The sequence below is a fragment of the Dicentrarchus labrax genome, unplaced genomic scaffold (assembly GCF_905237075.1).
Source record: "Dicentrarchus labrax unplaced genomic scaffold, dlabrax2021, whole genome shotgun sequence".
NCBI lineage: Eukaryota > Metazoa > Chordata > Actinopteri > Moronidae > Dicentrarchus > Dicentrarchus labrax.
The window spans coordinates 19,627,040-19,654,025 of record NW_026136711.1 but is presented as its reverse complement, the minus strand read 5'-3'; the positions used below and the strand labels follow the sequence as shown (position 1 = coordinate 19,654,025).

The following is a 26,986-nucleotide window of genomic DNA, read 5'->3' as shown; positions in this document are numbered from 1 at the left end:
GGTCAATCTCCAAATTTAATTTTTTGACTCACCAACATGGCCTTTATTTTATTGACCTTTTCACTTTTCACAGTTGTTCCTCTTAAAGGAATAGTGTGTAGGATTCAGTGGAATCTAGTGGTGAAGCTGCAGACTGCATCCATTTGAATACAGCTAACCTAGCTAACCTTCTAAGCGTGCAGGAAAAACAACAGTGGCGGTTCAAAATGGCGGACTCCGTAGAAGAGGACCCACTCTCTCTGTAGATAAAAATGGCATCAACACAAAAAACACAACTATTTCTCTCTCTCTATAAATATATATAATAAAAACATACTTATGAACATTACGTTCAATTTCTGCCAATAGATCCTACATAATTTTACACACTGGACTTTTAAAAGTTGACTGGCAAGGTGTATCTGTTTTGATGTTTTAGTCTCATTTTTATTCCCTATAAGTCAGCTTTCATGTTTTCTACTATAGTGTTTCACATTACTTACTCTCGTTCCTCACAGCAGCCAGGCTTTGTGAAAGTTTGTTGTATGTAGCCATGTACTTTTCTTGCTATTACCTGCACAGCAATAATAACCAACAGTTACAGGGGTGGCTCTGTGGTGGCCTGTTCTTTCAAACTTAGATAGCTCAATTTATTGACTAACACATGGAAAAACCCAAATCACAATGCCACAGTTGCAGATACTGTTTTATTTTTCTCTTTTAGCAAACCAGAAACAAGGCAACATTGCTGGCCTCCTCTACCGGTTAAAGCAAACTCTCCCCCGCCTCTTCCTTCTACAGCATGTGGTTGTCATCATCTACATGAACTACATTAGATCCAAAAATGTACACAAATAAGATTGTTATTATTTGATAAATCATAGAAAATGTAACTTTCATTTTGGTAATGTGGCATATTGTGAAAACATTGTGACCAATACAAAAACTGGCTCTAACGTGTGTTCTCAGCTTTGATGACAGAAGAAAAAAAATGCCAAACATCAGAATATGGGATTAGATGGTGGAATTAAACCAAGCTGCTGCAGCTGGCAGGAGAACACTTGGTTATATGGCCGACATTACAGACATTGCATCTACAGTATGTCTAAATACACGAGGCTACAAATTGGCAAATGGAAAAGTCTGAATTAAAATATTAATGTAGTTTAGAACCAAGTGTAGTGAAATTAGCAGGGAGACAGTTTTTTGTTTGTGAGTGAACTGAAGTTCTTTTTTGTATCACTCTTTCTCAAACACAACATCTTTCTATAACTTTCCGACAGAAGAATTTTGGTTTCTGTTTATTTTTTTCAATGTGTTTTTCAAACTGAAGCTGTTGGTGTATTTTCTCACCTTGAATGCTTTAAATAAAGGCTTTATGCTTCTCTCCCACACAAACAGATGTTATTACATTCACTCTGTCAGTTCTTCTTCTTCCAGTCCAGGTGTGTCCCCTGTTTTTGATCACAAGCTGTGCAGTGTGACTCGAAAAAGTCGAGGTGGATGTGCATTAAAAGCTGTGAGAGAGATTTGACTGTGCAGCTGCAGGAGGTGTTCACTGTATCTCTGACAGTTTCTTAAGTGAGATCCCCAACAAAACAAATTAGAGAGAAATGGTGGCTTGAGCAATATTTTCACTGTTAAAATAAAGATATGAACCTGGAAACAGGACTTGTTGTTCCTCTTGAGATATTATTGATTTTTATCATGTCTGCAGAGCACATTGAAACATCAATAGACAGTGTTTTTTCTTGTCAGAGGATGTCACACATTGTCTTGACGCACTTCACACACACTCACTCATACACACACAGAGAGAGGTAACAGAAGACAAACATGCAACTTTTCAAAAGCCTAAATAAGAAGTGCAATGTAACGTGCAATAATCGCAGGAAACTAAATGTGAATGTGGCATCACTCACTGTTACATGTCTTAAAATCAACTGCTATTGCAATTGAAGGCCTAAGGGGACCAGGTTTATCCACTGGTAAGCATTAAAGGATCAGTCAATGCTTTTAAAGACATCTTTCCATGAATTTAAGTGTGGGAAGTTCTGAGTTGTTGGTGAAAAGTCATCAGGATGCATCCTCTGATTTCCTTAAATATCTATACCAATTTCTGTGCCAATCCATCCAGTAGTTGTCGAGATATTTCTCGGTGACTCACCAAAGTCATAGTGTCAGCATAACCAACTGAGTTTGTTCCAGCAGGTCACAGCTGAAGGCTCAAACATTATTTGTTTTCTCACCTCGGTTCTTTCTGCTCGCTATGTTTCAGAGCAAGGACATTGGGATCCAGATGCACGAGGAGCTGGTGAAGGTGACAAATGAACTTTACACTGTAAGTAATATACCATATTTCCTACAGATCGATCCCTCACACCATATCTCATCACTGAACTCATCCAGTTCTTTTTCCTCTCTCTGTCTTTCTGACATTTTATTTCATGTCCTTTCTTTTTTGTTGTTGTTTTATCACCTTTCTTTGTTCAATCTACAGTACAAAATACATGTGCTTTCTTTTCTTAAGTTCTATTGGGAAATTGTATTAGTCTTTAAAAGTGTCTACTAAAAATGTTTCACTTTGCCCAAGTGTACACACCAAGTTAAGCAAATACTAGTCCCACTGTTGTGACCATGTTGGCTGTGTTGAGAACTGGAAACCCCAGCAGGGCTGGAGTTAATTTGATTATGTCCTTATTATAGCATGATTGCCATTAGCCCACCTATGTCTATTATATACTCAGCTACCAGTTCATTATATACAGCTAGCTTAATCTAATGCACAGCCATGATATACCTTCTTGAAAGTTATAATGTTCAGCTTTTGTCGAAAGATGAAAGAGGTGTTGATTCAAGTTCATGGTCATTTTGGAGGATGTAATTTGGGGTGCTCTTGAATTGAATTACATTATGGTGTTTCTATTATTTATTCTCTCATTGATTTAAATGGATGGACATAATATAAGAAACCTCTCAGTTCGATGCAAGATGACTGCACCACAAACTGCAGCTTCAACACTTCAAAAACTGAACATTGTAAGCTTCACAGAGGACTGTTTATTGTAGTGCTGTTGTATTATACATGTATATATTATTAGTTTTGGTTAGGTGTAGATTAAAGGATGGTGAATTTGCCTTCCAAAAAGCTCACGATAATGTGCTACAGAATCTGAATCAGAAATACTTTATTGATCAGTAAATACATAAAGTAATAAACAATTGATGTTTGATTTGGTTTGGTCAAATTGGAAAAATATTCAGGGTGTATTTTTAAATGGTCAGATTATTGATTCATTACTCAATCATTTGTTTTATTTATTACATACCTTCCTAGTACAAATGGGATTACGATGATTGATGACAACAAGTCAGAGGAAGAGTGGGGCAGTTGTAAATGACGAAGTGGAACACTACATTTCTCTCCAAGTCGGACAGTTTCTGGGCTCAAAGCACTTTCACATCTGGTGGCTCCTTCAGCACTGGTCTTGCTCAGGGGTCACATCACCGGTTGTCTCAGTGGAAACCTGCAACACATGACTGTATCATTCGTTAGAGAGGTAGAAAGCTTTTGAGGAGAATCAGTGAGTAGATTACATAATGTGTGTCTTGTGTTCATAACAATGGACACACCTGTTCCAGCTCAGTTGCTTTGTTGTATCTGCTGCCACCAATTTGCTTTGCAGTACTACTGGTACAATATGTTCTCTCTACCTTTGTTGTTGTGTTGTAATGGTCTTCTGCTTCATTTTGATTTGTCTGTTGAGAAAAAGGTAGTCACCATCACTCACTTTATATATTTCTTTTTTTTTTTCTCAGCTTTTGCCAGCCCTAAATATCATTTTTTTGTTCTCTTTTTTTTCTTTTAACGATCAGCTCTCAGGCATCCTGCAGCTGCTGCCCATATGTTTTAATATGAAAAAAGGTGCTTAATGGATGTATGTTTCCTCACATAGCCAATATGTTTGGTTTTAGCCCAGAAAATCACACAGAATTAATATTTTATTCTATTTATGAATTCTATTTGGATTTAACTGTCAACTGAGTTTTTACAGTCAAAAATCAGTATAACATAATTAAAGTGAAGTATTAATAGAGGCAGCACGTCTCCCAAGCCCACATTTTCTCAGTTGTATTTTCAAATGGGCTGTGAGTATATCAGACTGTGTTATTATAACACTGGCAGATAACATGAGCAATAATGTTGCACAAGTTATGATAAATGTTTCTAATTAACATTGTTGTATCTGCGGGTGATTTTTCCTTTTTCCTTTTGTCTTCACTATTTGTTGTATTGTATTTGTTCTACAATGGTCAAAACTGGAAGAACTGAATTGTTATTAGTATGATTTTCTGCAGCAAACCCTGCAGGTAGATGAGCGTATGTCAGGGATAAGGACATGCTGTATTGGTGCCGCACTGTTACAGAGACGGGTTCTTATTGAGGGAGGCTTAGTGCCCAAAACTGGACGAGCTCCAGGCAACTTCAGCAATCTTATGCCCCCTGAGGTGAAACAGAAGAGATGGCAGAGCTTCCTTATATGACTTATTCATCTGTGCAATGTGATGAGAGTCAAACTACCAAAGGGCAGAGCTGGCAGCTCTCCCTGATCCTGCCATCTGTACATTTGGATGCTGAAACAGGCTAGTGTTATGGGGAGCATGTGATAATCAAAAGTGCATACATCTTAATTACTGGAATATGCATTTTAAAATGTCTGTTTTTGATCAAACACCTTCAAAAACTGACCATGGCTGCGATACTTTACATTTTATTACTTTATGTTAATAACTGACAACACAATTATTGTTCCTCTTCAAAAGGTTATGCCTGCCGGCCATTTCCAGTTTCTGGTGTCAGGTTGTGTTTCAGGTTCACTGTAAAGTTCAGAAACACTTGGAAAAAGATCATTATTCTATACATTAATATGGTTTTACGATATATCTGTTCCACCCATTCTCCCCTCTCGATGCTGCATAATAAAGCTCAGATGGTCCCTCTCCTCATGCTCTACTTGGCCTCAGCTGCAGTCTGGCTGAAAATGAAAAATCCAAATGTTGACGCAGAGCCTCATTCTTTCTAAATATGAGAAGAGGATTGTGGGAGTTGTGTGAAACTTCACAGCTAAGGTGGAAAATGTATTGCTGCCACACACAAATATCCCTTCCTTTAAAATTAATGATTTCATGCTAGTCAATAAAGCACTTTCACACTTAATAATTGTTTTCTCACCTTATCCATCGCATGGCGACCATGCTTTTGTGTCAGTCAATCTCAGTGAAGGGTTGGCACATTCATTGTCCTCATAATGTTGCTATCATGAAGCTCTTTGGGACCAACTGTCATTAATGACTGTACAAATGAAGCTGACGTGGCATCATTTATATGAAAGGACTTTCCCAGATACCATCATAACCTATATGGGAAGGTCTGACAGTGCACTGACTGAAAGTTTTATCCTTCTGCAGGGAGTAACACTGTCTGCTGGAGGAAAACAAAGTTTTGTTTTTCATGACTGCACCCTTGTTAGTATTTAATTGTACAGAAATAGCTAAATCAATAGTGTGGCCACATGGTGATTGCCTTGTGGTATTTTCTAACAGTTTTCACTGGCTGCCAACAAAACAAATTTTGCTGAAAGAAAACTGTGAAATCCCATTTGGGTCCCTGGCTGCTCAGTGAGAGGTAAGGGAGAGATGTAAGACTGTGGGCTGAAGCTATTGTTCAAATATTGTTGAAAGTATGACGCTGCAGCAGGAATATTAGCAAGAGCGAGGATCCTGTTGCCTGTGGCTCGTCGTTGATACCAAACCTGAAATGAGAACTGGGAACAAAAAGCCAGAATGTATGAAGAGTCAGCAACGTATCTCTGTGAAATTCCATTTTCTTTGATTGAACCTGTTTTAATTTCCTGCTACCCCGACTTAATATCCCCACTGGGATCAATAAAGCTTCAGCTTATCTTATCTTTCTGATCCACCACCTTATGTCTGATGTCTGCTCTTTAGTCTCATACACGATTATTCTTTTGTTAACAGCAACACTGAAAATCTCTCTCTGAGGCTTGGGTGCTGGAGTAGCTTTCATTCATTCATGTATCCACTCGTAGTTCATTCATTCATTATTTTTATATTTTTTTATATATTTTTATTTAACAACATTTATTTTTTGCATGTTAATGCTGCAAAATAAATATCAAAATATTAAAGCTGCTGGATGTTTGGGAAAAAAACTGCATGATTTGTCTTTTTTAACCTCCTCAAAAATATCCATAATATCATTTGGCCTATTTAAATGTTGTATCAGGACCCTCTTGAAAGCAAGTTGTTGCATTCACTGGACTTATGTTTTAGTTAAACCTTTGCCCCACTTATATTTTACCATGATATTGCTACAATCCCTGTTTGACTTAGAATGTGGAAGATTTTAGAGATAATATTTAGATTTATGTTGAAAGGAAGTATCTACTTCTGGTCCTGCATTCATTATGAAAAACTCCAGCCCTCCTCTCAGTGTTGGGCTTCTTTCACCAGCTCAGAGACTCTGCTCAGGAGTTAAATAGCTCGAGGCTGTCATCAGAGGACTCAACTATACACACACCTCCTGCAGACACAGCTGAAGCTTAGTCTTCCTGCAAATTACTTTGTGTCTTTAGCTGGAGGTCCTGTAGTCAGATGGTTCAAAGTTGGCTGGAAATCTAGCACGTTTTCAGTAGAATTTGAAAGAAACTGTTTGACAGCCTGGGGAGGAACAGAGTGTTAGCCTAGTTTCTCTCCTCTTGGAGCAGCTACATCGATGTTGAGCTTTGTCACTCTGAGAATAGACTAGTAGCTTTTATTTGGTGTATTTATTTAACTCTCAGGTGTTTGCCTTACAGCTCTCTGTCACTCTGTTGTTCTTGTTGTTGTCTGAGACTGCCTGGAGAGGAGTAGTATTTATTCCAACACAGAGGTGAGAATAAATAGAGGCTTCAAGTGGCAGCACTGCATAACATTACTATCAGGGTTGGAGGTCAGTGAAAGATTATAGTCGCGAGTGACCCAACGGCAAACATGTGATGTTGATGAGAGGCTCTCGTGGAGATGAAAGGAACCCTACTCCTTAAGTTCGGCACCAAGTCAGCAGTACTTACTTGATCACAGGAAGCAAATAAATTACTGTTTATGTTGACTGTTAAACATCCCGAGGTGTTCATAGAAAAGTCTGAATGCTTGAGACATTTGAAGACGCAGCTCACATCTGGACGTTCCTTTACGAGGCTTAAAAATGGGCTTCCAAGAGGAGAGACTCTCTCAATGAGCACATGGGATGAGTTAAGACAGATTGAGGATGCTTCTGTCTTGTCTAACGAGGGTTTTCTGTCACTACAGTCTTGTCATCACCATGTTAGAGTGGGGTGTGTGGGGTGTGCGGGTGTCTAAGAAGAGATCAAAGTGAAGAGGTAACTGCAGAGAACACAGAAAACAATGGTGTCACTCTGCTGCACAAAAGAGCTGAAAACGAACAAGCCTGGGGTGATGAAGAGTTACTGTGGAAATGATGTAGAGGCCAGGAAAGCCACAGTGAGGAGGGGATGAGGGGGTGAGATTTGACAGCCAAGACTAAACCACGTACAACCCTGGGCCCCTGGATTCATTTAAAATATTCCACATGTAGTGACATCTGTGTTACTGCTGTATTGACGCCCAAATTGATCCACCAGGCCACCATGAAAAAGCTAAAATAAAACCAGATTTTGGAAGGAAATGACACTGAGGACTATGAAAGATGTGATCTTTCCTGTTTATTTCCTTATTGTTGATACATCTGGGTTAGCATATTGTAGTGTCAACACTATAGTACTGCTATTGCAAGTCAATGTACAGGTATGAGTAGTTGTATGAATGGGTACATGAGCACAAATGCACAAAATTGTCTTTGTGGTTTGCCTTTTTTCGCCTTTGGCCGAAAAAAGAAGCTTGTTAAACCGTCTATATGGCAATATTGGAGAAATAATCCCCTCTCAAGTTGATCCATCTTTAAAAACAGCCTCTTTTAAAGTTTCTGTGAGTGGACTGAACTGAATCCAGCCTTGTTTACTTGTCTTTTTACAATTCCCAGCAGTGGCCACTGCTACATATTTATAGCTGTTGATAAAAACACTAATGATGCCTTTCTACTGTAAGTTTCAATACTCCCTGCATTAGTGCAGAAAGTATGAGTCTAGTCACTATTAATATTTTATATTTGACTGCAACAATAAATATTTATTATTGATTAATCTGATGAATCATTTAGTCTATAATATGTTAATAAACTGTAAAAAAAACAGCCGTTCACAGTTTGATGACGTCTTCATTTTGCTTGTTTTCTCTAGCTAACAATCCAAATGCAAAAGATATTCAATTTACTGTCATATATGACAAAGATAAGCAGCAAATCTGAACATTTGAGAGGCTGTGACCAGATAATATTTGGTATTTTTTCTTGAAAAACAATTAATCAACTTATTGTAGCAGCTCAAATTTTTATATAATGCATTGATTTAAGCCGTGGCTACTGAATGTACTGTTGATAAAACCAAGGTATCCTCTTTGTCACTTGTTGAATATCTGTCATGCTTCTCCTACAGGTGATGAAAACATACCACATGTACCACACTGAGAGCATCAGCGCAGAGAGCAAGCTGAAGGATGCTGAAAAGCAGGAGGAGAAGCAGTTCAGTAAGTCCGGAGATCTCAACGTTAACCTCCTACGCCACGAGGACCGCCAACCGAGACGTGGCTTTGTCAGGAAAATTGAGAAGATGAAAGAGAAAGTGAGTATGCTCAAGGATGGATAGTGTTGTGGTTGTTTACACGTGTAGTGTCATTCAGTTTCAGTTGGGTATTTAGGCTAGCTTAGACATTTACAGCTGTTACAACCTCTGTTTTTATAATAACAATGTGCCATGTAAGAGGGGTCTAACTAGTGACAAACACACAAACAATTATTAAAATCTGCAGGTCCTGTCAGCTGTACAGAGCTTTATAGCTTCTTTTAGCTATTAATATAAACTTAATACAAACAGCAATAAACGTCAAACAGATAAAGTTAGTGACTAGCTGGTGAACATAGCAGCACCTTCAGCAGCTGGAGTCAGATATTTCCCTCAGGAGATAGTATAGACCAAGAACAGAGCTTAAAGGGGAGCGAATATTGGACTTGCATTCAGCAGGTGGTCAGAAATTGGACTCTAAATGAATGCTAATGTTGCTCCATGTCTACTGGATATGTAAAGTATGCCAACAAGTTGACAGCTGGTTTCCATCGCCCCAAGTGAACAAAAATCAGTTATTGCAGGTTAAGCAGCTTCTCCTCAAAGCTGAATGAGGAGGTTAGATGAGTCTAGTTCTGTAAATGTAGAATCAACTATATTTGTTTAAGTAACTACGGGAGACTGAGAGAGGGATGGACCAGTAGACAGACAGCAATATAGTGTCAGAGATTCTCAGGAGCATACTGTAAGTCTGCAGCCAGATACGCAGTGAGCAAACAGCAGTACTCCCGGCCAATAGCCTAACTCTCTTTCCATCTTATGCGGATTTCTAGTTTATGTAAAGTCTTCTCTGCCAGCAGTGTAGGGCTCTTGGTCTCTGGAGCACACTGTACTTTAAATGCACTTATGCATTTCTTCTTCTGGATCTTCTTCTGGAATTTCTCCATGCAAATGAAACTCCCATTATCTCTCAGGCGCAGGAAATCAAACGGCTGTCAGGACGACAGCGTTTCTCCCTCCTTAGGCTGGTTTCCTCAGAGATGTTGCTTGACTTGGAAACTGAACACTATTTATAACACAGCATGGCAATGAATATTCTTTTTTCCTGTGTCTTGTTTCTAAGCTTTTGTCTCATTACTCTGCCTACAAACAGGTTGGAGGAGGAAGAGGAAGAAATGAAAGTTAATCTTTTCCTCTAACCCACTGCTGCAATTTACATTATAATGGCTTTGTGAAATTGGAAGTAAAATGTCCATGTGTAGGGAAATGTACAAACAAACAAGTCAAATAATGAGCAAAGTGTCTCTGTGTAGAATTATGATGCTTTTGTTGTATTTCAAACAGCAGTAATGCTTTTCTGAGTTGTGTTTGAATCATTTTACTGCTAAAGTTAAACTACTTTGTCATTACACACATCTTACACGAGCATCAATGTGTTGTGTTTTGTCAGTATGTCATTTAATGGAAAATGCTGTTATTCTGTTTCTGTTTTAGTTTTTTATCTGTTCATATTTTTTATCTTTTGTTCTAAGTACAATTTATTTGTCTGAATATACACTGGAGATCAACTTTTATGATTGAACACAATGTCATGAAGGCTTCTAATATGCAGTCTGTGTAAATACTTTAACAAGTATATTTTTGGAAATATGCTTATTCACTTTCTTTTTGTACGTAATAAACAAATAAGATATAAAATGTTAAGTGTGAGGTGCTGCTAAGTGGACTTTGTTACCTTTGGACAGAGCTAGCTGCTGTCCTTATGCAAAACTAACTAAACTAAGCTAATTGGCTGCTGGCTCCAGCTATATATTTACTGTACAGACATGAGAGTGGTATTGATCTTCTCATCTAACTTTCTGCAAGAAAGCAAATACGTGTATAAAATTTCAAACTATTCCTTTAATGCTACATTTAACTAAACTGCTGAACACTTCATACAGATATATAAAATAAATACATTATAAAACTATGCAACTAACTAAAACTGGAGCCTTTTTAAGTTCTTGGGCATCCACATTCTGTAGCCTCTGGTGTTTAGAGACAGAACAATGACTAAATGCAAGCCTGGCTGTGCGATTTAACACGTTACCATCTAGAGGCAGCTCCTCTAGAGCCTGTTTTCCCCAAACTTTACCTGCCATCTCTACCTGTCCGATGGTCCCAAAGCTGCAGCTGCCTGAGCACACACACAGCAAACCCTCCCTACTGCTTGATATTCCTGCACTGATGGTTTTTCCCCTCATCTGCTCTGTCTCTTCTCTCCTCCCCAGAGGCAAGCCAAGTACTCAGAGAATAAGCTGAAATGCACAAAAGCCCGGAATGACTATTTGTTGAACCTGGCAGCAACAAATGCAGTTGTGGCAAAATATTACATCCATGACGTCTCTGATATGATTGATGTAAGTATGCGCTAGGCACATGTGTTTGTTTACATCTCTCAGCTGGGATTTCTGACTCTGCAGCACTGTCGCTTTTCTCACCATCTGTTCCTATGTCTCATTCACTCTCAGCCTGTTAGCTGTTTGTTTTCAAGCTGCTCTGTTGGTCCCAATAAATGTATTTGCCATCATTTTTTCATTATTCATTTCTGCATAACGAAGTTAACACTGATATACTGGTGACTGACTGCTGCTGACATGAATATTAGTTCAGCTATCTGTGGTATCATGCAGCTACAGAAGGATATTTTTGACTGATGATTTCAAGGGACTCCATCAGTGTTGACAGAATGAATATTTGCTCAGGCTCCCACTCTCCTCTTCATCGGTCGCGTCCTCATTCATTTGTTTTTGTTAACGCTGCTTTTGGGAGCTCTGCTGGGACAAACACAGCATGTCCTTGTGATCGTTTGCCTCTAACTGTCACCAAGTGAAAAACACGACCCAAGATGCACACTCGCTCTCCCTTTATAGTCTATCGTCTGTTCTTCTGTTGCCTCTCCTTTCATGGATCAGAGAAGGGAAAGCAGCCTTTATAACACTGACTCAAAGAGCTGTAGGTGAAGTGAAAACTCAAGCTCAGTGTATAATATTCCCTTCATTATTACCCACAATAATCCCTAGTTTGTATATCCCAAAGGCTTGCAACCAACACTTAAATATGAAGTCACTTTTATTCAAATTATGAACCAGTAGCACTGCTAGGATGTCTGATTACCAGAGTCTAAAAGGGTGACTTTGTTTAGCAAACCACTAATGGTTGGAAGTCGGTCAAAGTCAGCTGGTGAGCAGGGGCTCTGTTTAGGCAAGCATGAATGCGGTTAATGTGGTTGGCACTGGGCTCTCAGCCCCGGGTGACCTGCTACCAGTCAGACAAACAGATGATCATTAAAACGAAGAAGCCTTTATTGACCAATTTAGACATGATCATTGGAGAAATTCTCTATATATTCATTTTAACTGAGCAGACATATAGCTCCCTCTTCTGTGTGTTACATTTTTTTTGCTTTCTAACTTAATTTTCATTGTCTCTTTTGTTGTTTTCTTCCAGTTACACTTTTATACAGCCAACACAAAAGGGCATGAACTTTAAACTAGCTTTTTTTTTTTTTTACTTACTAAGATAGACATAGAAGGTCGCTAATGTCCTGCATAGTATATTAGGTAGTTGTGGTAGTAAGTTATTGCTGTCTTTTGTCTTTTATCTTATTTTTAAGTGTGTCGTCTTTCTTTCTTGGGTTTTACATTGTTGCATACTGTAATCAATTGTTTTGTTTTTGTGACTGTTGATAAGTAAAAAATGTATAGTAATACTTTGTTGCTAAGGCATGCTGTGTCACAGAGTTTATGTGACAAATGGCTCTGAATGTGAGTTTTGTGGTTGTTGATTTCAAACCAAAAACTTAAATATTAAAGTCAGATTTCTATCGGCAACGTCAGCCCTTCAACATGCCTGTGTGCTAATGGCCTGGTTGTCACATTTTTGCTTGAGGCCAGCCCACCATACGGCACTACATTAGCCACACGGATAGATACACATTTCCAGGTCAGGCATGCTAAGATATTATTTCAGTGAGATTTCTATAATATAATGAACATCACTTGCAATAAACAATTGCAGTTGAAATAGTACACACAGTATGTCTCTGCTATATGCATTGATATGTTAATGGTAGCTAGACATACTGAGAGCCTGATTCATAGCTATCTCTGCCTCTTTGCTGGGAAGCTTTGATGGATCCAGTGTCTTGAAACTGACAGGTCTCTGTCTTTCCAAATTCTGCTGAGCTGCAGGGAAATGGATTGTGAGCATGATTGGTTTGGCTGCCCCAAATGGGGCAGAGGAGAAAAAGGGGTCCGTTTAAAATGTCAGAGTAACTGCACACCACACATCAAACCAGACATTCATGCAGCAGGAGGTTAGCTTTGTCAGCATCAGTGACTTTGAACTGTTGAAGTGTAATTCTGAAGAACATGTTGAGTTTGCATCACTATAATGAAAAAAATGAGAACATAAAAAAACAGTATTTGTATTACAGAGTGTATCTAATATTCCTTTCCTCCGTTTATCTGCTCCTCCAGACTGCTGCTGCAAATATGAATGTATTCTCACTTGTTTGAAAAGAGATTCATTTTCTCTCTTTAGTCTTTAGTCTACTGAGCCACTTTGACTGAGTGGTGCAATGAGGCTTGTGCACCAAAGTAGAGACACTACTTCCTCAGTGCTAAAGAGTGCTAAAGAGCGTTTACTTAGTGATTCACAGAGCTGTCAGTTGCCTCAAGCTCCCTCTAAACCTCCTCACTACCATCCTCTGCTTAATTAGGTTACTTCATACAGCTCTGTGCGATAAGGCTCTGTAATTATCCCTGCTGTCCTACTGTGCTAGCTCCTGTAATTCTGTGAACTCTACTTCTATTTTTGAAAAGTAACCTGTAGCAGGAAGTAATTTGGGAATTAGTCCATTAAAGTGGTCTGAACATCACTGTAAGGTGCTCAAGTAACAGACTTTACCATATAAATTTGCACTTTCACGTTCCTCCACATTCGCTGATAAATTTATATTAATTCATCACATTAAAGGTGGTGTAACTTCCCATGTTGCTGCAGTGATGTGAAAGCGTTCTCCAGGGTGTGGTCAGTACACCATGACTTCACTGTTGGGTGTGGTTATAGGTGCAACCATCAATTGCACTGCGTGTGATTAGAGGTGTTAACTAACTTTTTAAGAATACATTACATATACATTATATTATACATATATTTTTCCTTATTTCCAATATGCCCTCACATCTACTACCACAAGTATTTTCCTGGTTATTTATCAGATATTTTATCTCCACAGTGCTGTGACCTGGGCTACCATGCTAGCTTGGCACGCACTTTCAGGACTTACTTATCTGCTGAGTACAACTTGGAGACATCTCGCCACGAGGGACTGGATATCATAGAGAATGCAGTGGACAACCTGGACTCCCGCAGTGACAAGCACAAGATCATGGATATGCATAACCAGGTGTTCTGCCCTCCAATGCGCTTTGAGTACCTGCCGCACATGGGAGATGAGGTTAGATGCTTTTAATGTTGCAGCTTTCATGCAAGATTTGTTTCACTTTAACTCTGGTGGATGTATTTTTCACAAAGTTACTATTAAAGCTTCAGATGGATCTGTTTTGTTTTTTCTAATCCATTTGTCCTCCTCCAGGTATGCCAGGTGAGCGCCCAGCAGCCTGTCCAGACTGAACTCTTGATGCGCTACCACCAACTGCAGTCTCGCTTAGCTACACTAAAGATTGAGAATGAGGAGGTGAGGATTTGTCATGGCTCTGTGTCCAGCCATTACCTTCAGCCCCATCCCCTAAAAACAGAAAGCTCTGTCTCATGTTCCCCTGAGCCAAGTAGGAGGGCCGCATCACCATCTGTTTTCATTGCAATTACCCTCCAATGACCCTTGCTCTGTGGGAGCCGGGAATATATTTAGATTGTCACAGTGCCAATGTTGTGTTTTCTATGAAGTTATATATGAAATTGTGACGAGGAAAGGACCTTCTCATCAAGAGCTGCAGACACAAAGGTGCAAATGGAGGTGATAATAACCAGGGCCTGTTAGATTCTCCTGTGCCAATGGCCCTGCCTCTTCCCTGTTTCCCCGTGTCTTGTGCTCTGCAGGATAATGGACGAGCCATGCCATTACTGGAAATGAGCTTGATCAATCTCAGCCCTAAACAAAAAGCCCCCTTCAGTAATTTCACCTGCAGGTTGCTCTGGACTGACATTCTGATGCTGCTTGGTGTCATTTCAATGCAATTCAAGGTCATATATTGTTCAGGGGTCAATTTGTCTTGGTTATAAATAGTGCTGTAAATCACTCACTCCCGCCCATTAGTTACTTCAGTTCCATCAAGGCTTGGGACTAAAATATGGCTAAGACTGAGTAAGATATAGTGCTTAAATTATCATCTTCTTTCCTTTCTATATTCCCCCATCTGTGCAGGTGAGAAAGACCTTGGATGCCACGATGCAAACGCTGCAGGACATGCTGACGGTAGAGGACTTTGACGTGTCGGATGCCTTCCAACACAGCCGCTCCACTGAATCCATTAAGTCTGTGGCCTCCGAGTCCTACATGAGCAAGCTGAATGTAGCTAAGAGGAGGGCGAACCAACAGGAGACTGAAATGTTCTACTTTTCAGTGAGTTCATGTCAATTTTGATCCATGTATCAGCCCAAACTGTTAATGGCTGCCGCCCTGCTATGAACTGTAGCTTTGCGCTGCTACTCAAAAGCAAGCCATCAGTCATCATTTCTGGAAATAGAATTTAAATTAAAACTAGAACAGATCAAATTTATGCTGATTTGTGCTACGCTGAATTGTTTGACTGGGCTCATGTTACACTGGATTAGTACTGCTCACTCATTGTTACCTCCATCTCTCTGTCTAGAAATTCAAGGAGTACCTGAACGGCAGTAACCTAATCATTAAGCTGCAGGCCAAGCATGACTTACTGAAGCAGACACTGGGTGAAGGTAAGGAGTCTTTTCTCTTCATCTGTCTTTCAATGTCGTGTGCCTGACCTAATGTTTTACCTGGTTATTATGACCCCGCCACAGCTCTGTAAAATTGCTGCCTTTAGGGTTATAGTGTGCAGGTTTTATCTAATAAGCAGCAGGGAGTGAGGTACAGGAGGCTTCAAAGACATAGCTTTTTTTCGGGAAGCAGGAAGAAAAGAGGAAATGAGAGTTAATATTCAAATGGAAAGAACGATCCGAAAGCAAAAGCAATCCACATCTACTATTTGGTGTCCAACCTTTCCACTCATCCAACTCAACTCAACTTTATTTATACAGCACCTTTCATACAAACATTCAGCCCAAAGTGGTTCACATAATAAACTGAAACAACAAATACAATAAAGATGACAATAAATAACATTTTGCCAGGCTTAAATGAATTCAACAAAAATAAAATGTAAAATAGAAAAATAAACACAATGGAGACAGGTAATGAAAAACCAATGATTAGAACTCAGTTGGTTCTATCTCCATTGGTTAGTATGGAGAAGTATTATCCAATTAGTCTCTATATGGTGTAGCCACAGGGAGGGTTTCCATTTCCAGGCTGGAAGAGAAAGGCTTACCTCGGCCCCTCCCTTCCCCACGGGTCCCCTTGTCACCTCAGCCGTGAACAGTTTACGCCCAATCAATCAGCAGGACCAGACCCAGGCCCATTTCTGCAGCTGCTCCTGCATTAGGGGTTTACCTAATAGAAAAGGGCATCAGGCGCAGACAGCTGAGGCCCTGCAACACACATGCATATTTTCAGATTTCACACCTTGGATTCATTAATTAATTAATTCAAATCTTACTTAATAATTTATTTTGCTCTGTCAAGCTTTCAGGACCCCAAAGGGTCCTTGTGATTCCCTCTGAACTCTGTGGCAAGCTTCATGCTTTTGCAGTCATAAACACAATATACAACATATATATACAATATAGTTCATATAAATGTCTGGACAGATCTGTATGTATGTCCACTGTGGAACAGCTGAGAGTGTATGAACACGACATATGGTGTTTCCAGGTACCACCCATGTTTAATTATTCAGATGATCAATCAGGGTTGCGTCGTTCTCATTAGCTCGTTGCTTCCCACCCAAGATAGTGTGTCTGCGTATGTGTGTGGTTGTTTGCGAGCCTGACAGAGGGAACAAAATGAGACTGGTGAGTGCCACATGGCATTTACATCTTGCTGCATGTATTAATAAAAACATGATGTCAAGCATTGGCACGAGGCAAGATGGCGCTAGGATATCTGCCAGCCCTTGTTTCCCAGATAAAGAGTCATCAATTCCCTTGTTCAGTCAATTTGATTTGTACTTGTCACATTTTATGTTTATAGAATACATAACTCTCTATCACTAAGGTACTTTTGGATATGAAATTAGAGGAAAATCAGCAAGAAACTTGCTTGAGAAACTGGGTGTAATTTTGAGGTTGGTTGGTCAGAAGTAGACAGGGCTATCACTCAGAGGAATGATGTCTGGGAAATGTGCTGTTGTTTCTTCACATGAATGCTCCAGAGACCATGTCCCATCTGCCAGAATGATGTGTTGAGAAATTGGTTAGCCTTTGCTCTTTCTGTCCATTGTTAGGTGGAGTAAAGAAATAATGCTGGAATGCTTTGGTGCCATTGTTGCCTTTTTTTGTACATTGACTCCTTTCCAGTTGATGATCCAGTCACTGGCAGACAAAGACTCATACTCAGTCTTAAAGCTGTCAAATTTCAATTAACTTGCTGTTGTGATTAGTTTTAAGGGTGTGCGTTATAGTATAGCTGAGTTTGAGGATGACTTTGCAGACTTGTGTTTTCTTTAAAAATGCTAAGTGTAGATGCCTATAACATGTGTGTGTTGTTGGAAACCCATAACAAAAGGCTCAGTGAACCAGCACAGACATTGCTCAGTGTCACCACTGATGGACCCCTCCCTCCCCAACATATACACAGAACAGTCGCCACCCCCCTTTTCTTTTGCTCTGAGCGAAGGTCTATAACCCCACAGGGTCCTCTGGGTCCCCTGAGGTTTCAGCAACGACTGTTCAATGGCTTTGTCCAATGAATGGTGTTAGCACTGCTCCATTCATCGCTCTCTCAATAGTCATGTTGTCTCTCATCAAACCCTTCAGTGACGATGGACACTGGAGTCAGTATAATATGTACCACAAAGATATAACATGTCCCTCTTGTGTTTTGTTCTTTCCACAGGGGAAAGAGCCGAGTGTGGAACTACAAGGTATGATGTCCTTTGAGATCCCTGTCTTTCAGCCATAAAGCATCTGCTTATACATTTTTTTCAGATTATTAGATTATGTTTAATTCATATATATATTATATATATAACTACCTTGCATGGCTTTTCAAATATTGCAGTCACTGAATGTCAAGCGGTGTCTAAACAAAGTCCATCTTGAGTTTTAGACATTAAACTAATGTTCCATCTATAAAAAACTATTAAACTTGGCCATGGTTTTGCAGATGCTATTGTCCTTTACAAAAATCACACTTCTGCTTGCAACATATTTGTATTGTGGTTTCTTTCATGAAGGATTGTCATAAATATAAAATTAACTGAAGAAATTGTGCTGGCATGTTTCTGTGTGGTTGTGACAGTATACATATGCACACATGATTTACAGTGTTTTTTAAATATCTATCATTAGTAGAATGGCATAATAATAATAATGATAATAATGATTATCATTATTATTATGATTATTAATATTATTACATTTGTATTTTGAGTAAGGAATTATGTAATAAAGTTCCAACATGTATCAATTTATGGTTTGTTTGCATTGCCAGTTAAATGCTGAACTTTTCTGTCTGACAACATGATACCAACTGGCGGGCTTGATTTCATTGGTCTTGTTGATAATGTTCATTAATGTGTGCTTTGTTTTTAGTAAGTCAAGAAGTGTTTTATTGAAGATCCGACCCACAGCCTTGTAAATCCCAACCCCTCTGTTGTAATTAAAAGGCAGACTTTTATCAGGCCTTAATGATAAAAGACCTCTCTAATGAATGTTTCTCTCAAACAAAGATTCTTCACTTTTTCCATTATTTTTCTTAAACAGAGGATTTTTTTACTGCCCCGTTTTAGTGACTGTTAAATACCTGTTTTTGAACCTTCATGTTCGGTTCTACAATTTTCACAGAATATGGTGTTTTTGTTTCCTTTGTCTATCATTTCCCAGGCCCCCCACCCTTCCCCCTAAACCACAGAAAATGCGGAAGCCTAGGCCACGCTCCATGTATAACCATAAGCTGTTTAACGGCAATATGGAGACCTTCATCAAGGTACCCTATGGTGGTGGTGTATGACTGAGCGGCCCTTGTGGAGCAGGAGAGGAAGGCAGCTAGAGCCTTCACTCTCATTCTCTTCCTCACTTTGGCCTTCTGTTCCTCCCTCTTCCAGCTGCCCTTGATCATATAACGCCTCTGTTTAACCTCTATTCCTCCTCCTCCTCCCTTCCATGCCCGTACAGACAGAGCGGCAGTCAGCTGTCTCTTTATTCCCCTCCAGAACAATTTACCATCTCTGGCTTTATTTCTAAATCCAGTCGCTTTTTAGACGACTGTGAGGTGGAAGACAGCAGTGGGTCTGCTTTGCCCCTCACTGCACCCAACCCATCACTGCATCTCTGTAGCTTTCCTATCGCCAGTCCCTGTGCTTAGCCTTCTTTAACCTCCAGAGGGGTCATTCGTCATCCAAGCTTTTCTAACTTTGTGCTTCTCTGCTTTCTTTTCCTCTGCTACTCTGTGCTTTGCTGCTTTCTGTCCCAGAGGAAGAAGGAATGCCCGTACCCGCATTCAGGTACCACTGTTGTTGGAGAGTATAGGTCAGGGCACAAGGGCAGTAAAGCACTAAAGCCCTTGAACAATAGTAGACATATACTGGCTCCTGCTCAGGCTACGCTTGCATGCTGCTGTATTCTGTGACATCAGGTTATTAACAGTTGCTTGTATTTTTTGTGTTTTTGTTTGCTTTACACTGCTCATGAGATTTGCTTAATTAAATGTTTCTGAAGCATCAAGATGTTTATGAGGCATTAGATTTGGTTGTGGTGAAATGGAGCATTAGACTTCTCCTGTCTTGCATATCTTTAATTAATGTAAACTAGAACAGGGGATTTGTTATTTGTATGGATTCAAAGGAGAATAGTTTGTTTATTTAGATGGTGGCACTGTATAAAAGTTACACAAAATACTATATATAATTTATTCTTTTAGTTATACATTCTTTTTTGCAAATTATTTGTGTTCTCTTGTCTGTATTTATTTAAATTTCTCATAATTTCATTTCAGGATTCAGGTCAACCAATCCCACTTGTTGTTGAAAGCTGTGTCAGATACATCAATCTATACGGTAAGTCTGGCATCGAGTTGCTGTTACTGCTCCTTCTGAGTGAAAGGGCAGGGAAAAAAAGCAAACTCTGAAGTCCTTCGAAAACTCCTTCAGCCTCATAAGAAGTGACAGCAGCTATTGGACGAAGCAATCTATTTCCCTGAATAGCCGCAGGTCCAGAGAGTGACCTGCTCTGCTCTCCACCTCAGTCTCTGAGGTGCTCAGCTGCCTGCCAGTGATTTGACAAGCTCATAACAATAGATCACACACGTAGAGTTATGAAAGTCCCATTGGTCTTTGTTTAGTCAGTTCAGCCACCCCCCTCTCTTTTATAGCTCCTCCCTGTCTACCTTCACATCTGTCTTCAGCTCATTGCTGTAGCTGCAGGCCTTTCCCCTGGATCTGGACCTAATGAAACTCCAGAAAACTGATTAGGAGCCCTCTAACTGAAACCATATGCTGCAGCCTCACTGAGGGGCCTTCTCATGGAAAAATACGCATCTCCTTTTCATTACCAGATTACATTTCCTGCTCTGTGTTATGTGTTTCCAGTGGGCTTTTATGAAGCTGGTACTGGGGTTTGGAGATAGTAGTAGCTAGCATAACTCTGAATCTCCAAATTCTGGGTTGTATTTCTTTCAGGCTTGCAGCAGCAGGGCATATTTCGCGTGCCAGGATCACAGGTGGAAGTCAATGATATTAAAAACTCATTTGAGAGAGGTGAGTCAAAGACAGATGGCATTATATTCCCCCTTTTCATGTCACAAATGCTTAAACAGGATAAACACCATCTTTTATCTCACCACTGAAAGCACATTTATTTTTCTCCATCAGGTGAAGATCCCTTGATTGATGACCAGAATGAGCATGATATCAACTCAGTGGCAGGGGTACTGAAGCTGTACTTCAGAGGACTCGAGAACCCTCTCTTTCCAAAGGAGCGATTCCTGGACTTCATCTCCACCATCAGTGAGTCACGCACAGCAGAAAATATTCAAAGTCATTACCGTCGTGAGTGGACACACCTTGCAGTTTCTTAAACGCAGCCTTACTGAAGAAGAGAAAGGCATGCAGTGTAGCACATGGAAGCAATCTTAACACCAGGACTGATATTTAGCAGAAAGCCAGTAGGAAGAGAAGAGTGTGGGCCACATCGGTCTGCCGTGTGCGAGTTCACCACAGAATCATTTCCCCGCTGTTTCGACAGTAATAGTTTGATCACTCAGCCTGCCTTAGGGGTCTGGTGAAAGGCAGGAGGGGGCATCTATTAAAGTGTCAAATAACAGCTTTCAGAGTCTTCTCTGGCTTTTGCTTTTGCACACTTTGATCAATTCTCCTTGCAAAGGTCTGGTTTATATTATATTTTAGTGGACAGTGTTGTTATAGGCTCAGTGCCTATATATATATATATATATATATATATATATATATATATATATATATAAATAAATATAAAAATTTAAAAGCTATATTTGTGTCTTGTGTATTGCAGTGTAAACCACTGTTGTAACACCTCTCTGTTTCTGTCCTTTGTGTTTCAGAGCTGGAATCTGGAGCTGAGAGAGCGCATCACATCCAGCAGATTGTTGTGACTCTTCCTCGCACCATCATAATCGTCATGAGATACCTGTTTGCTTTTCTCAACCAGTGAGTAAATACATCAGCCACAGGTCCTGGTGCATACCGAAGAGCATGTAGAGATTAGTTCATTCTTTGCACAGACATTAGTGATGTACCGTAATTTAATCTATTCTAGTGGGGAAAATCCATATTGAACAAACATAGAATAGCTACAGTCAGGGGAAAAGACAAGATCCAAATATATATATATATATATATATATATTGGAAAAAACATCCTGCTTCTTATGCCCACATCTGTCTGCAGTATTTTAGAAGTTATTTATGGGCTCGGAAACTCGTTCCTCACTGAAGTAGTATACCTGTCCTCCTATAATGGATGTTATCAATACTCCTTTTACTGGCTTTGCCTGCAGAACAAAGAGTTTGATTTCATACCCCAGGTCTCTGCTCTTCTGCCCTTTCATACCCTAACCCTGATTTAGACTTCCTCTTGCAGCACTGAATGATTTGGTTACCAAGAGTCGGTTGTGGCATGTGCTGTTGAAGGGTTCAGCTGATCACAGTGCTTTGCAATCAAGCATGTAATACTGCATGTCAAAACTGAGTTCAGTTGAATCCAGTGACTCTATAGCAGGTCTGTGCTACATAGTTCTTTTTCAGGCATTATGGGATTGTTATTTCATAACTTAATGCCGTTATAATCAATATTTTCATATTAACAATGGACCACGTAACTAGTTGCATGTGAACAGGGTCACAAATATTGATGAGAATTATCAACTGACTCAGTAATTCCCCTAAACTCTGGGTTTATGGCATATTTCAGCGTTTTGGTTTTCCAGCCTGCAATAGCCTATTCTGGTTTAAAAGAATATGAACATAGTGAAACATTTAGCAGCTAAAGAGACAGATAGATATTTACCTCAATAGTTATCTCAAATTTGCCATATCAACTTAAAAGGAGATAATATGTCAGTACTGAGTTCACCAATTGTTTCCACTGTTATTGCAGGTTTGACAATGTAGCAATCAATCTAATGATTTATTACATAATTTATTATCCAAATATAAATAAAAGCGTAGCCTAAGCACAAAAATACAAAACAGGATCTTAGCCTTATCGCTCCCACTTTCATTGACAGTTCTGTCAATACAAAGACTAACACTAGTCAACAACTCAGTCTATACATACAGTATCTGATGTTGTTAAAGGTTGTTTCAATATTATTTGTAGACAAAGGAAAAAACACACAATGTTCTGTCCCTCAGTCTCTCCCAGTACAGTGACGAGAACATGATGGATTCATACAATTTGGCAATCTGCTTTGGTCCAACCCTGATGCCCATCCCAGACGGCCAGGATCCTGTAGCGTGCCAGGCACATGTTAATGAGGTCATTAAGACCATCATTATCCACAATGAAGTCATCTTTCCCAGTCAACGTGAGCTGGATGGCCCAGTGTACGAAAAGTGCATGACTGGGGGGGAGGAGTACTGGTGAGTATTTGCTAGATGTGAACAAAGTAGAGTTATGTTGATACGACACTTCTGTCAACTCTTATCGGCTAAGCACTTGCGTAAACACGCTTATTGTTCATAAATCAAATATTTGTAAAGCTCCAATGTCTACATATGTGACATTTTGCATTTGCTCAAACAGTGACAGCCCCCACAGTGAACCAGGAACTATTGATGAGGCTGACAATGGAACTGAACCGCACACCAGTGATGAAGGTCAGTACATGTGTTTTTTTTTATGAAGCGGCTTTGTTATTACCCAGGTATGTCTTCAGCCTGGTCACATGGCTCAAGGGATGGCAGTGTTAGCCCTTCACTTTGGTCCAATATCTCATCAACAATTGGATTGCCATGCAATTTGGCACAGGCATATATGGTCCCTTGTGGATGAATTACACTGACTTTGGTGATTCCCTGAGATTACCTCGAGCACCACCAGCATGTTGACATTTTGAGTGAAATGTCCTGACAAGCTGAATTTGGTTCAGATATTCATGTCTCCCTCAGGGTAATGTGAGGATAACTTGATAACTTTGCTTTTAGTTCTAATTAGCCAATGTTAGCATCCTAACACGCTAAGATAGTGTACATGAAGCATTATACCTGCTAAACATCAGCATGTTAGCATACTGACCTTAGCATTTAGCTCAAAGCACAGCTGTTCCTAAATATAGCCTCAAGGAGCCGCAGCAAGGCTCTTGTTTCTTCACGCAGACCATTTTTCTTGATTTACTGCATCTAATGTTGGTAGTCTTGTGAACTGTGGGTCTTGCCTGTGTGCACTATAGTCAATATCAGAGCTAGGGGAATATGTTACCATTATGTTCTCTTATACTATAGTATACATTTAGACTTGTTATAACCATTTCAGTTGACTTTGCATTCAAAATATTGGCAGCACTTTTACAATATCTCAAGTTAAATCCCACTGCAGTTTCTCCTACACACTTCACAGCCCGTTCTCATTCCCAGGTCATCAAATACAGATGCGAGCAGTGTTCAGAGAGTTGCTGTTTCACCGCTAGATGCCACTAAATCCTACACACTGGTCCTTTATGGAGAAGCAAATTCTACAGTTGTGTTCAGAGACAAATATAAAATAGCTTTTTTTAAGATTTGACTAAGTTCACATCTTCAAAAATAGTATTATGGATTTCACATGAGAATATACGTGTATGTGATGTGATTTTAAGTAGTCTTTGTGGATAAGAAAGCCTCACGTATAGACTTCTTATTAAGTGCTTTTGACTGAGAGGTGAGTGAGGTTTGCTCTGCAACAGCTTATGATTGCAAAGGCTTATATGATGTTTTGGAGCTGAAGGCAAGTTGAGTAAACAGTGTTGGCATGCAGCACTGCCTCTTTGATCTGTCTTTCTGTGTGTATGTGCGTGTGTGAGTGTGTGTGTGTGTGTGAGAGAGAGAGAGAGTCTCTCTCCTCTCTCTCCTTCCCCCTCTCCCTCCTCCTCTGCTCACTCTTTGTTCAGTGTTAGTCAGCAATTCTCCTGGGACTTTCTCCTTTGTGCAGTATTTCCCCAATTCTCCTCTGAGCTTTGAATACATAACTGGGCCAGGCTCAAAAGCCAAAACACATATAACACACAAAATAATATCTCCTGTCTGTCTGTGCCATCAATGAGTAGTCAGAGGATGGGTCTATGAAGTATGGTGCGTGTTAGGTCAGACTGGGTTAACCCTATCTCGGAGCTTCATCTGCACTGTTAGCTGTGTTTGTTAGTGCTGACTCTTTCTCTTTTTTCTTGCTCTCACTTGGAGAAGACAACAAAGGCTGGCTGCCTGCTCTAGGGTCTGCTCATGTTGGCCTTAATACTCTTATGTGACGTTATGGGCTCTGGTTTTGCACTGTAGTTTCTGTAGTCGGTTCAGTTGGTGTCCTCTGGCAGCAGTTCAACTTTCATGGAGGAAAAACAAGCTGGTGCTAAACTGAACTAAGCAAGCAAGTTGTGATGACTGTACCTTTTCTATTCTATTACTTTGTAATTGAAACCAAATTTGAACAAAACTGCTTTCAGTCTTCATTCACTCCAACTATAAGGGTCTTTTCACCCTGGTGGTAGGTTTTTAAAAATAAAACCCATGATGATAATCATACAGTTAACTCTGACTGACCCCTGCTGGCTGGTCTGTTGAAAGACACTGCAGAGACAACTAGGTGTTCTTTACAGTAGTTGCTGTTTCTCATGTAGTTACTAGTTCAATAATTGTTTAAGCTGCAATTAAATTAAAATTGTGTTTGGTATTTTAGGTTTTAAGTATAATATGACTACACATACATTTGTTTTTGTTTTATTTTGTTTTATTTCAGCTTTGTATCTCTGTAGCATGTCTGAGGGATTTATAATGTAAACTGAGATGTACTGGGTTAATCTTTTGGAGATAACATCATAGCAATGATGTAAATGCAGTAAAAACTGTATTAGAAGCACCTATTCAAAGCTTGCTTGATTTTTTTTTATTGTTTGTTTTAGTACTACATAATAAAAGCCAGATTGTGAATAATCTTGTTGATCAAGTCAGGGAAAAAACAGCCTAGCCTTTCAAATCTGTACCTACAATGTGATCATTGCCATGTTGAGGCTATTAAGCAGTTTATTAAGCTTTTTGTTGATGTTTCTTTGCCTATTTATGTTTTCAGAGGTTGAACAGATTGAGGCCATCGCTAAGTTCGACTACGTGGGACGCACTCCCAGGGAGCTGTCCTTCAAGAAGGGAGCCTCTCTGCTTCTGTATCACAGAGCGTCTGAAGACTGGTGGGAGGGCCGCCACAATGGTGTGGACGGCCTCATCCCACATCAGTACATAGTAGTACAAGACCTGTGAGTAACAGCAGAATCTGTTTTAGTAGCTGTTGTTCGTCGAGTAATCCTCTCTATCTGTGAAGCTGTCAACCAACATTACTGTAATTACTGAAGGAATACATGTACTTCAGTGTGTGTACAATATGCTCACCACCAGTGCCTCTGTTCTTTCAGGGATGATGCTTTCTCAGATAACCTCAGCCAGAAAGCAGATAGTGAAGCAAGCAGTGGACCACTGCTGGATGATAAGAGTTCATCCAAAAATGATGCCCCATCACCATGTGAACAATCACCTGATTACAACTTTGGAGGAGTCATGGGGAGGTGGATATAATTAAGATAAACACCTTTTTTTTTGTTTAAAAGGTTCTGTTGAATACTATTTAGGAGTTTTTCTGTTTGACTGTTGGTCTGATCTGATCCCTCCCCACAGGGTAAGGTTACGGTCTGATGGAGCTGCAATCCCACGACGTCGGAGTGGCACAGACACTCACAGCCCAACCAGAGGGGCTGACACTCCGCCACGGGCTGCTGCGTGTCCCAGTAGCCCCCACAAGGTGTCCATCAGCAAAGGTCGTATAGAGAGCCCAGAAAAGAGGCGCCTTGGCACCTTTGGCAGTGCGGGAAGCATCAACTACCCAGACAGGAAGGCCTATCCTGAGGGTCACCCTCTGAGACCAGTGCCGGGAGCCACTCGTCACAGCAGCCTCGGGGACCACAAATCACTGGAGACTGAAGCTCTGGCTGAGGTAAGGATGGCAAATATCAGGTAGAGGCAAACTTATGGAAAAAAAATGACAAAAATTATACCAAGAAATAGAAGTAATCTCTTTTGGTTTATAATCTATTTTTGGCGGTTCTGTGGTGTCAGTGCCAGACTTATATGAAGTGTGAAGTTATTATTGTATGTAAGCAGATTGGAAAGGTTTGGTAGAACAGAGCCAGGCCCCCTGATGTAGCTGTCAATCTGAGAGCAGCAGCTGGGACCTGGAGTAAATGTCAGGGCCAGA

At 40.0% G+C, this 26,986-nt stretch overlaps 1 protein-coding gene across 2 annotated transcripts in view; it reads left to right on the top strand.

Moving 5' to 3' along the window:
- Positions 1-26,986, top strand: part of srgap3 (SLIT-ROBO Rho GTPase activating protein 3) — a 59,343-nt gene that overhangs the window by 28,149 nt on the left and 4,208 nt on the right. The window contains exons 4-21 of one of the 2 annotated variants that reach the window (XM_051415191.1): positions 2,258-2,320; positions 8,592-8,777; positions 10,991-11,119; positions 14,002-14,223; positions 14,362-14,463; positions 15,151-15,348; positions 15,599-15,683; positions 17,920-17,947; positions 19,498-19,528; positions 20,020-20,080; positions 20,702-20,779; positions 20,894-21,028; positions 21,601-21,706; positions 22,912-23,139; positions 23,303-23,376; positions 25,814-25,994; positions 26,151-26,300; positions 26,410-26,725. In XM_051415191.1, the coding sequence (XP_051271151.1) occupies positions 2,258-2,320; positions 8,592-8,777; positions 10,991-11,119; positions 14,002-14,223; positions 14,362-14,463; positions 15,151-15,348; positions 15,599-15,683; positions 17,920-17,947; positions 19,498-19,528; positions 20,020-20,080; positions 20,702-20,779; positions 20,894-21,028; positions 21,601-21,706; positions 22,912-23,139; positions 23,303-23,376; positions 25,814-25,994; positions 26,151-26,300; positions 26,410-26,725 (2,373 nt within the window). Of the gene's footprint in view, positions 1-2,257; positions 2,321-8,591; positions 8,778-10,990; positions 11,120-14,001; positions 14,224-14,361; positions 14,464-15,150; positions 15,349-15,598; positions 15,684-17,919; positions 17,948-18,908; positions 19,012-19,497; positions 19,529-20,019; positions 20,081-20,701; positions 20,780-20,893; positions 21,029-21,600; positions 21,707-22,911; positions 23,140-23,302; positions 23,377-25,813; positions 25,995-26,150; positions 26,301-26,409; positions 26,726-26,986 lie in introns of both variants that reach the window. The other variant, XM_051415190.1, reaches the window with a different exon arrangement.